Source organism: Oncorhynchus mykiss, chromosome 11, assembly GCF_013265735.2.
Source record: "Oncorhynchus mykiss isolate Arlee chromosome 11, USDA_OmykA_1.1, whole genome shotgun sequence".
Lineage (NCBI taxonomy): Eukaryota > Metazoa > Chordata > Actinopteri > Salmoniformes > Salmonidae > Oncorhynchus > Oncorhynchus mykiss.
The window spans coordinates 74,554,976-74,566,924 of NC_048575.1; the positions used below are offsets into that span (position 1 = coordinate 74,554,976).

Sequence of the window (11,949 nt, forward strand, 5' to 3'; positions counted from 1 at the left end):
TGAGGAAAACCTGTTTCAGTCTTCCAGAGATTTGAGACTGGGACGGAGGTTCGCCTTCCAGCAGGACAATGACCCTAAGCATACTGCTAAAGCAACACTCGGGTGGTTTAAGGGGAAACATTTAAATGTATTGGCTTTGACTAGGCCATTCCCAGACCTCAATCCAATTGAGAATCTGTGCTATAACTTAAAGACTGCTGTACACCAGCGGAACCCATCCAACTTGAAGGAGCTGGAGCAGTTTTGCCTTGAAGAATGAGCAAAAATCCCAGTGGCTAGATGTGCCAAGCTTATGGAGACATACCCCAAGAGACTTGCAGCTGTAATTGCTGCAAAAGGTGGCTCTAAAAAGTATTGACTTTGGGGGGGTTGAATAGTTATGCACACTCAAGTTTTCAGATTTTTTTTTGTCTAATTTCTTGTTTGTTTCACAAGAAAAAATATTTTGCATCTTCAAAGTGGTAGGCATGTTGTGTAAATCAAATGATACAAACCCCCCAGAAATCCATTTGAATTCCAGGTTATAAGGCAACAAAATAGGGATAATGCCAAGGGGGTGAATACTTTCACTAGCCACTGTACATTTTTCACTAAATGTTGATTGGTTTTTCTGTTGATTTGTTTTTTTTTCCAGCACAATTAGTTATTTCTCTTCACGATTATACTGTGCAAATATAATATTACAATCATTCTCTTAAACATCGCTTTTGAACATTTCCTTTTTTTTTACAAAGCAGGCTGTATCGTCTCACTAACTGTTGTATTGGTTGGTGATCCTACGCTGACAACAGTTCCATCAGAAAATACCCCAGGGATCATATACTTACTGCAGAGCTGAAAGAGTCAACTTTGTATCGTAATAACGAGAACAGATCCTTTGTAGTCCATTTCATGCACTTAAAAGTTGTAAACAGTACAAATATAAATGACCCACGTACAATATCTGATTTCCAGTAATTCCAAAATAGACAGATGTACTCCAAAAAAACAGCAGCAATTTGTTTGTATGCATTTCCAACATATTTTACTGTATAATATAGTGTTGTAGAAAGGGCTTTATACAGGATTGGATTGTCTGGATCTAAGCCATGGCTGTACAGAGCCCATGGCAGTAGCTTTACAGTTCTTACTGAGACACAATCTGACTGCACTCTAGCTTGCTTAGATTTCAAATATCGCTGTGAAATATATGATAGAAAAGGCCAGGTCATGGACAGAGTCATGTTACTAGATGGTGTCTGTTATGGTGTCTGTTCAGAAAGTGCTTTATCAATTATAGGGCTGACAAATTCCTGAAGTGAATCGATTGTGTCATCATTAACGTACGTAGGTAGTGACCTTAGCTAGCTATGTCTTTTTTGTTTGTTTTTTTCCTTTTCTGCGTTAAAACACCAAAGTAACCACTATACACCTACTTCTCAGTGACAGCATTTGTCCAAGGTGTTGATGCACATTTCTACTAAGTAATGAGATACATTTGAAGTGTCAGCGTTTTCACATTAGTGTGAGAGATTTCTAGTCAGTCAGTCTAGGTCTTCTACTGAATGACCCAGAGCTGAGAAAAAAGGCTGTTGTTCAAACATCTCGCACCCTATTTCCCATCTAGTGCACTACCTTTGACGTTTTTGACAGGTCCGTGTAGGGAATAGGATGCATCCTCAACAGTGTTCACAGGCAATAATCAAAGCACAGAACAGTTTCCTACCAGTGGAGTCTTCACATTCAATAGTGAATAATGACTTTAAAATACAGCTTTGAGACTAACATGTGGAGAACACAAACACAAGAGACCATGAGGTACACTGACAAATGACAAAAACAGTTGACAGACAGGAAATGGCAAAACAATTACTTAAAAATGTAAATTTCACAATTCATTACATAATTACATTCATTCTAAAAACTAGTTCATTCTGATGCATTTTCCGTACACAATGAAGTGAGACATGACACAAAAAAAACTCTCATTAAAACAAGTGACATTGAGAAAAATACATTCCAGAATAAAGAAACTAACCAACAAACTGAACAGGTCATTTGAGTAATGAAATATAACACATCTTCCATGTGATTAAACAATAAACCCAAAATATGAGTTCAGAGGACGTTGAGAAGTCTAGGCTCAGAGGGTCACGGTCAACTGCACCTACACACACACACGCACGCACGCACACACAAACGCACGCACACGCACACACACACACACACACCATGAGGATACATAGTCTAGGCAAGTTTACTTTGTTGTTTTTTAGTCTCATTTGACATACTCAGCTGACTTCCAGAAGTGCCCTGGGTGGGAAAGGCGGCGGTTCCGTTTTGGCAACTTTTCCAGCAGATCCACCAGCTTGGAGAAACTGGGCCTCTCCTCTTGCTCAAACGCCCAGCAGAAGAGCAGGATGTCCTAGGGAGGGAGATCCAGAACAGACCCCGTTTAGAGAGCCAGGCACACACAGGACAAACAGGAGAGAAAGAGACCTGCGTGGAGAACTGGACAAATGGACGAATGCCACCGGATTCAAATAACAGTATTTTTCCCTGTGAGAGATATTATTTTGTGAAGTGGTTCAGAAAACACAAATAACAAACAGCCAATTGAGGACAGGATAAAAAAACAACTAAAAACATCCCAGACTGGTGTACAGGATTTAGTCTCATTCCATGTATGAGGATGCTCATTCTGAACACCTGTAAATTGATATGTATGAGATGGTCATTCTGAACACATGTAAATTGGTATGTATGAGGATGCTCATTCTGAACACCTGTAAATTGATATGTATGAGGATGCTCATTCTGAACACCTGTAAATTGATATGTATGAGGATGCTCATTCTGAACACCTGTAAATTGATATGTATGAGGATGCTCATTCTGAACACCTGTAAATTGATATGTATGAGGATGCTCATTCTGAACACTATGAAGAACCCTACTCAGGAATATACAGTATCTTTACCCATGGACTTCTTATATGTTCACCTACAACTAGTGAGCAACTTCTACCTGCTCCCGAGTGGCGCAACGGTCTAAGGCACTGCATCTCAGTGCAAGACTGTCATTGTAAATAAGAATTTGTTCTTAACTGACTTGCGTAGTAAAATAAAGGATAAAAAAATAATAATAATAAATGAAGGGGTGTCACTACAGTCCCTGGAGTTCCATTGGGCGACGCACAATTGGCCCAGCGTTGTCCGGTGTAGGCCGTCATTGTAAATAAGACATTTTTTCTTAACTGACTTGCCTGGTTAAATAAAGGTTCAATGAAAACTAGTCAGCAGGTGTGGCACAGTTTGCTGTAAATGGGCAACACTCACCGATATCTCTTTGCCCATACCGATCTGTGTGAGATTGGGTTTCATTCCGCTGCCCGCCTGCCAGATGATAACTTCTGCTGGCTGGTTCTTATAAGGCCACTCACGTGCATGCAACTCGTACCAGATAGTGCTGCAGATAGACACAGCACAGGGGGGAATCAGTTGGGGGGGGGGGGGGGCAGATGTGTGAAATATCCCATGGTTTAGAAATGTAACATTATGATACCATCAATGACACGGCAGCATAGATTTCACTGTGCACTGTCACGTTTCCCAATTAATTGATTTGTTTTCCTATTGAGCACCTGCTCAGGGAGATTGGATGTGTGTATGTAATATTTTCCTATTACGGTGAGATTATGACAAAATACAACAACAGACGTCCACACACAAGGGGTATCAAACCAGGTTTAATACCTAAACCTGCATCTCTATGATGTATGTCTGTTGTGCTTGCCGGAATACATTGAAAAGCTATAGACGCTCCGACAATGAGTTTGACAGACCACAAGGTTGCTGCTGAGGAACTAACTTTACATCAAACCTGTTAGGTCCATTTAATACAGCATACTTTATCAACATCGTCACACTATCCTCTCTTTGCATTATGAGCAGCCATTTTCTCCACTGTCATGTCAACAACCAGGGATGAGAAGCATAAAAATAGCATTTGGCCAAGATAGAGAAAAAAAACACATGGAGAATTGCTGAATATGTACAACAGCTCTAGGGGTCACCTCTAGATAACACTAAGGCACCAACAGGCCAGATGGACACCGGCTGCGTCCCAAATGACACCCTATTCCCACAGGGCTCTGGTTAAAAGTAGTGCACTATATAGGGAATAGCGTGCCATATGGGGCCCATCCAGTGTGTATGTGAGCGTGTATGTGAGCACTGCGTCCCTTCCCCTCAGACTGATCCAGTGACAGGCCCTCCATATGGGAGGACATCTGAAAATGCAATTGTGTTAGGAGTCAACAGTGCAGGGTCCGCCCACGCAAAGGGGTCTGTGACGATCACAGAAGATAAAAAACAGAAGGCAAGGAATGTTAAAACTTGTGTTATAACTAGGGTCAGTGTTATAACTAGTGTTATTTCTAGGGTCAGTGTTATAACTAGTGTTATAACTAGGGTCAGTGTTATAACTGGGGTCAGTGTTATAACTAGGGTCAGTGTTATAACTAGTGTTATAACTAGGGTCAGTGTTATAACTAGTGTTATAACTAGAGTCAGTGTTATCACTAGTGTTAACTAGGGTCAGTGTTATAACTAGTGTTATTTCTAGGGTCAGTGTTATAACTAGTATTATAACTAGGGTCAGTGTTATAACTGGGGTCAGTGTTATAACTAGGGTCAGTGTTATAACTAGTGTTAACTAGGGTCAGTGTTATAACTAGTGTTAACTATGGTCAGTGTTATAACTAGGGTCAGCGTTATAACTAGTGTTAACTATGGTCAGTGTTATAACTAGGGTCAGTGTTATAACTAGGGTCAGTGTTATAACTAGTGTTAACTATGGTCAGTGTTATAACTAGGGTCAGTGTTATAACTTGTGTTATAACTAGAGTCAGTGTTATAACTAGTGTTATTTCTAGGGTCAGTGTTATAACTAGTGTTATAACTAGGGTCAGTGTTAAAACTAGTGTTATATCTAGGGTCAGTGTTATAACTAGGGTCAGTTTTATAACTAGTGTTAACTAGGGTCAGTGTTATAACTAGTGTTAACTAGGGTCAGTGTTATAACTAGGGTCAGTTTTATAACTAGTGTTAACTAGGGTCAGTGTTATAGCTAGTGTTAACTATGGTCAGTGTTACAACTAGGGTCAGTGTTATAACTTGTGTTATAACTAGAGTCAGTGTTATAACTAGTGTTATAACTAGGGTCAGTGTTAAACTAGTGTTATATCTAGGGTCAGTGTTATAACTAGGGTCAGTGTTATAACTAGTGTTAACTAGGGTCAGTGTTATAACTAGGGTCAGTGTTATAACTAGTGTTAACTAGGGTTAGCGTTATAACTAGGGTCAGTGTTATAACTATTGTTATAACTAGGGTCAGTGTTATAACTAGTGTTATAACTAGGGTCAGTGTTATAACTAGTGTAATAACTAGGGTCAGTGGTATAACTAGGTTGAGTGTTATAACTAGTATTATAACTAGAGACAGTGTTATAACTGGGGTCAGTGTCATAACTAGTTTTAACTAGGGTTAGTGTTACAACTAGGGTCAGTGTTATAACTGGGGTCAGTGTTATAACTAGGGTGAGTGTTATAACTATTGTTATACCTAGAGTCAGTGTTATAACTAGTGTTAACTAGGGTCAGCGTTATAACTAGTGTTATAACTGGGGTCAGTGGTATAACTAGGTTGAGTGTTATAACTAGTATTATAACTAGAGACAGTGTTATAACTAGGGTCAGTGTTATATCTATGGTACTAGAGTTTTTCTTGGTTAGGTCAGGTAGACTGGAAAACTCCTGGCTTTCGGTTATTATAGCAATTCTAGCTATTATGACCATTTTATTATAACCATTCCAAACATGGATGAGAGGGAAGATGGATGAGAAGGAAGATGGATGAGAAGGAAGATGGCTGAGAAGGAAGATGGATGAGAAGGAAGATGGATGAGAAGGAAGATGGCTGAGACGGAAGATGGATGAGAAGGAAGATGGATGAGAAGGAAGATGGATGAGAAGGAAGATGGCTGAGACGGAAGATGGATGAGAAGGAAGATGGATGAGAAGGAAGATGGATGAGAAGGAAGATGGCTGAGACGGAAGATGGATGAGAAGGAAGATGGCTGAGACGGAAGATGGATGAGAAGGAAGATGGCTGAGACGGAAGATGGATGAGAAGGAAGATGGATGAGAAGGAAGATGGATGAGAAGGAAGATGGCTGAGACGGAAGATGGCTGAGACGGAAGATGGATGAGAAGGAAGATGGATGAGAAGGAAGATGGCTAAGACAGAAGATGGAAAGAGATGGTAAATGGTTCAGAGGGATAACAAACAAATAAAATAAGCATTATAGTATCTGTCTTGCTAGTGACAAACCCAATTTCCCCTAGTGGGATAAAGTTTATCCAATTTCATTCAAGTCAATACAATCGGGCTTGAAAATCCAATGAAAACTAGACAGAGAGTGAAGAGGCTCCTGAACAACTCCTCACAACAAAAGAGAAGCGGCAAGGGACACGTAGTGTATTCCAATTGGCATCCTATTCCCTAATAGTGCACTACATTTAACCAGAGAGATATGGGCCCTGGTCGAGAGTAGCACACTACATATGGAATAGGGTACCATTTGCAACGTAGCGGTACTCACCCGAAAGCAAAGACGTCTGACTGTTTGGAGAAAGGCAGCTTGTCCTCCTCTGTTTCCGGGGAGAGCTGAGAGACTATTTCAGGGGCCAGGTGACACAACCATCCACTGGGGATCCTCAGCTTGTCCTCTCTACGGCTGCAGAATAGAGACAGGTCAACAACAGTCTGAATGCGGAACGGTGTGAGGTCATTCAAAGTTTTCTCAAAGTTAATGGCCACCATTTTTTTTGTTCTAATTGTTCAGAATGAATTAATATCATCCCTATACAGATAAAGCAGTATGGGTTTATACATTTCTACTACTTTTGTGTAAATACAGTATTATTGTTTAATTGAAACTCATAATTCACACTTCCAGTAGTTCATTCACACACCAGAAAACATCTAAAACAACTGGAAAGCGTCGTTTTGTGTCACGGGTGAATCTGTCCTTTTCTTTCCCATCTACACAAACGCACGATGAGACATCCTGCTGGATGACATCACACCCCAAACGCACCCTGAGACATCCTGCTGGATGACATCACACCCCAAACGCACCCTGAGACATCCTGCTGGATGACATCACACCCCAAACGCACCCTGAGACATCCTGCTGGATGACTTCACACCCCAAACGCACCCTGAGACATCTTTCTGGATGACATCACACCCCATTAGAAAGTCTAAATCCTGATCTCTCTCTCTTCATCATGTTCATACCATCTCATCTTTCCCATCTCTCTCGCACTCTCTCTTTCTCTCCCATCTCTCATCTCTCTTATCTCTCTCATTCTCCCATCTCTCTCTCTCATCTCTCCATCTCTCTCATTCTTCCATCTCTCTCTTATCTCTCTATCACTCTCATTCTCCCATCTCTCTCTCTCATCTCTCCATCTCTCTCATTCTTCCATCTCTCTCTTATCTCTCTATCACTCTCATTCTCCCATCTCTCTCTCTCTCTTATCTCTCCATCTCTCTCATTCTTCCATATCTCTCTTATCTCTCTATCACTCTCATTCTATCTCTCTCTCATTCTCCCTTCTCTCTCCCCCTCTCTCTCATTCTCTTTCTTTTTATCTCTCTCTTTCATTCATTCTCTCTCTCTCTCTTCTCTCTCTCTCTCTCGGTTTGTTGTTTTGGAAAGTTCTGAAAGTGTCACACCCTGATCTGTTTCACCTGTCTTTGTGATGGTCTCCACCCCCCTCCAGGTGTCGCCCATCTTCCCTATGATCCCCTGTGTATTTATACCTGTGTTCTCTGTTCGTCTTGTTTGTCAAGTCAACCAGCGTTTTTGTATCAGCACCTTTTTTTCCCCAGTCTCTCTTTTCTCGTCCTCCGGGTTTTTGACCCTTGCCTGTCCTGACCCTGTACGTGCCCACCTGACCACTCTGCCTGCCCCTGACTCTGACCCTGCCTGCCGTCCTGTACCTTTGCCCCTGTGGCTGTAATAAACATTGTTACTTCGACACGGTCTGCCTCTGGGTCTTACCTTGATACCTGATAGAAAGTAAATTGAAAAAGTTTGGTTACTAGCTAGCTACCTTTTGAGTTTGGATCCCGCGACTCGGTTGGCATCAGTTGCTGGAACTGCTACTATCTGTCCAGTGATCCTGCCTGCTTTTTTGACACCACACTTCACACAACATGTCCTGCAGGCTCTAGTGTTATCTTATCGTGATTATTGTCCAGTCATATGGTCAAGTGCTGCAAAGAAAGACCTAGTTAAGCTGCAGCTGGCCCAGAACAGAGGGCTAATATTAATACTATGCATTCCAGTCTCTCTTGGCTAAGAGTTGAGGAAAGACTGACTGCATCACTTCTTGTTTTAATAAGAAACATTAATGTGTTGGAAATTCCAAATTGTTTGCATAGTAAACTGAAACGGAGCACTGACACACACATTTACCCCACCAGACATGCCACTAGGGTTTTTTTCACAGTCCCCAGGTTTAGAACAAATTAAAGGAAATGTACAGTATTATACAAAGCCATGAGTGCATGGACCTCTCTTCCATCTCATATAGCGCAAGTAAACAGCAAACCTGCTTTCAAAAAATAAATGAAGCAACACTTCATGACACAACGCCTCTCCCCCATGTCACCTACTTGTTGTGTGTATGTACTGACATGTACGTGGAACTGATAGAGGCACACACAAACACACTACATGTTCATGTATGTAAATTGTAAAGTCTTTTGTCAGTATTATATTTTCCGTTATGTGTTGAACCCCAGTAAGACTAGCTGCCACCACTGGGGATCCTAATAAATCAAATCAAATCGACCACAACCTTTCTGACATTCGCAACTACTTCAAAATGCATCCTGAGCGCTCACTGACTCAGTCAAATAGACAGGGACACTGGCAGCGCTGCAATAATACACAGCACTGCATTGCACTACTGTGGGTATATCCATCCAAAGGGTCTGCTATCTGCCCACTCATTCATTAGTTTTTATCATGATGCACACAACAACACATTGAGTCATGAAACTGATGGTTTCATTTAGCTACCCACTGTAGTTCTTATTTAATGATGAAGATAAATATGCAGGGCGTTGTTTGTTTTCTCTTGGTGATAATGATAATTCATCATTCAGAGGGTTGGCTTTGGTAGGTGAGAAAGTTTTGCTACCAAAAAAAAAGAGATAACCAGGGGCGGAAGGTAGCCTAGTGGTTAGAGTACTGAGTCAGTAACCCGAAAGGTTTGGTCTGTCGTTCTGCCACTGAACAAGGCAGTTAACCCACTGTTCCTAGGCAGTCATTGTAAATAAGAATTTGTTCTTAAGTGACTTGCCTAGTTCAATGAAAACAACAGGCTGATTATTCAACCGCCAGTTAGCAGAGGCCCAGTACTGTTGACATTTCAGACATCTACATATCCTCATGTGTGTTTGGCAGGGTGACACTACATGAACGGTTGTCAAACATTTCCTGGTAAAAATGAGAAACACTCCTGTTTGTATGACACACACACACACTCCTGCCGCCACCACAACATAACGTTCCTGCTGAGAGTGAGGGGCGGTAGGTAAATGTTTGTCTTGTCATTCCATCAGACCTGTTTATTAGCAAGCTGTCTTGCCTGCCAATGAAAATAAACAACAACATAAACAAGTCACAACTACTGACGTTAGATTAACCATCTCACACCTAGCTATTTGTTCCCAGAAACGAATTTAGATGTTCAACTTTGAAATAGAGGCTTCTGGGTATTGACGACAATACCAGACGTCTATGAGGGTTTAATCAGGAGTCAGGTGGAGGATGGGACGTCTCAAAAACCGCAACAAAAACATATTTAGATGATTTTCCCAATAATTTTGGGGGGGCTTTCTTCATCGTCCAGAGAGATGCCAAAAACATCAAATGATAACCTGACAAACAGTAAGCCTTAGTGTGGCCATTGTGAGCATTGGTGCACAGTAATTTTCATAGAGACTTTTGTACACTGCAAGTCAAATAGCACAACAGGAAATACAAAAGAAAAACCTTTCCAGGTTTTCTCTGTTCAGCATTGCAGTAACAACAGTTCCTTAAAACAATCCTAACACAATGATCAGAGTGAATCACATTTTCTTTCATCTGTTAGAATCTTTAGATGTTGTGTCCATACACACATTCTGTTTTGCTCCTGCTTCTGTCTAGTCAACCAGCCTGGTCTCATTGACTAGACGTAACATGGTAAATGTACATCCGGGACACTCAAATTAGTATGATACCGTATGTTACGTTTGGTATGGTTACATTAGACAGATGGTTACTTAAGTCAAAAAACAAGAGTAGGGTGGGTTGGTGTATTATGAAAACATCTAGCAACCTAAAGGTTGTGAGTTTGAATCTCATCACGGACAACTTTAGCATTTTAGCTAATTGGCAACTTTTCAACTACTTACCACTTTTTAGCAATTTGTTAGCTAATCGTTCCCCTAAACTTAACCTTTTTAGCTAATCCTTCCCCTTCCCCTAACCCTTTAACCTAAACTTAACCCTAACCCCAACTTCTAGCCTAGCAAACGTTAACTAGCCAGCTAACGTTAGCTGCCTAGTCACCTAGCTAGAATTTGTAACATATCATATGTTTTGCAAATTTGTAACATATAATTTGAATTGTAATTCGTAGCATATCACACAAAATGAGTGATGGACATCCACAAATCAATAATTGCCATAAAAAAACGTAAAACATATCATACTAAATGGGGGGGTCTCAGATTTACGTACAGAAGAATATGAAATGCTCTGAGACCAGGTTTAGTATAAAGACTATAGTACTATACAAAGTATTGATTCCAGAGCAAACCTAAATGGCAGTTGGCTATACTGGAAACTAACGATAGACTGGACAAGGCTGTATAAGATCTAGGTGCATGTTGCATCATGTTACAGGATTGCATATCTGTCTACAGTAACACTTCAGCATTTATTTAGAAGAGGCTTCAGGTTTTAATGAGTGTTAAGAATGCCAATATAAAACCATCCATCTTCATTTGAAATAAACAGTGACTCATCTCATACACTTTTCCTACCCTCTTCCATCCATGGTGTTGAAATGCACTCCTACGCAACATCACGTTTCAACTATGTTGTACAAACTTGTTGAAAACACACTATGCAATATCTCTCGTTGGGAAGCCGGCTGATTCTAATAATTAGTAGTACATAGCACGTGTAATCATCTCACAGTCAATAGCAGGAACACATCTCATACCTACTGGAGATTTTTAATTGATGTGGCCAATTAAATGGAAATACATCCATCATGACAAACCTAATCACCAGTCAATTATAGCAGTTGGTGCCGTCTCACCATATATGTCAATCAAAATCTAAAGAGACTAAGAAAAAGTACTTTTTGAAAGAAAAAAAAACACACACACACTTCCTTTGAACATGTTGCTAACGCCTGTAAAGCTGCTCCATATATAAGTATTGACATAAGATTTATTAAGATGCTTTGCTGTGTGAAACTTGTGGCTGCTGGCATTTCAGGGAGCAGTCATTTCGGGGAGCAGTCATTTCGGGGAGCAGTCATTTCAGGGAGCAGTCATTTCAGGGAGCAGTCATTTCAGGAAGCAGTCATTTCAGGGAGCAGTCATTTCATGAAGCAGTCATTTCAGGGAGCAGTCATTTCGGGGAGCAGTCATTTCAGGGAGCAGTCATTTCAGGGAGCAGTCATTTCAGGGAGCAGTCATTTCAGGAAGCAGTCATTTCATGAAGCAGTCATTTCAGGGAGCAGTCATTTCGGGGAGCAGTCATTTTGGGGAGCAGTCATTTCAGGGAGCAGTCATTTCAGGGAGCAGTCATTTCATGGAGCAGTCATT

At 40.9% G+C, this 11,949-nt stretch overlaps 1 protein-coding gene across 4 annotated transcripts in view; it reads right to left on the reverse strand.

Moving 5' to 3' along the window:
* Positions 1–1,066: 1,066 nt before the first annotated feature.
* Positions 1,067–11,949, reverse strand: part of LOC110535114 (kinase suppressor of Ras 2) — a 128,045-nt gene continuing 117,162 nt past the window's right edge. For 3 of the 4 annotated variants that reach the window (XM_036936321.1, XM_036936322.1, XM_036936319.1), the window contains exons 20-22: positions 6,644–6,778; positions 3,318–3,447; positions 2,258–2,404 (exon numbers count right to left, since the gene is read on the reverse strand). In XM_036936321.1, the coding sequence (XP_036792216.1) occupies positions 2,258–2,404; positions 3,318–3,447; positions 6,644–6,778 (412 nt within the window). Of the gene's footprint in view, positions 2,147–2,257; positions 2,405–3,317; positions 3,448–6,643; positions 6,779–11,949 lie in introns of those variants that run through there. The other variant, XM_036936320.1, reaches the window with a different exon arrangement.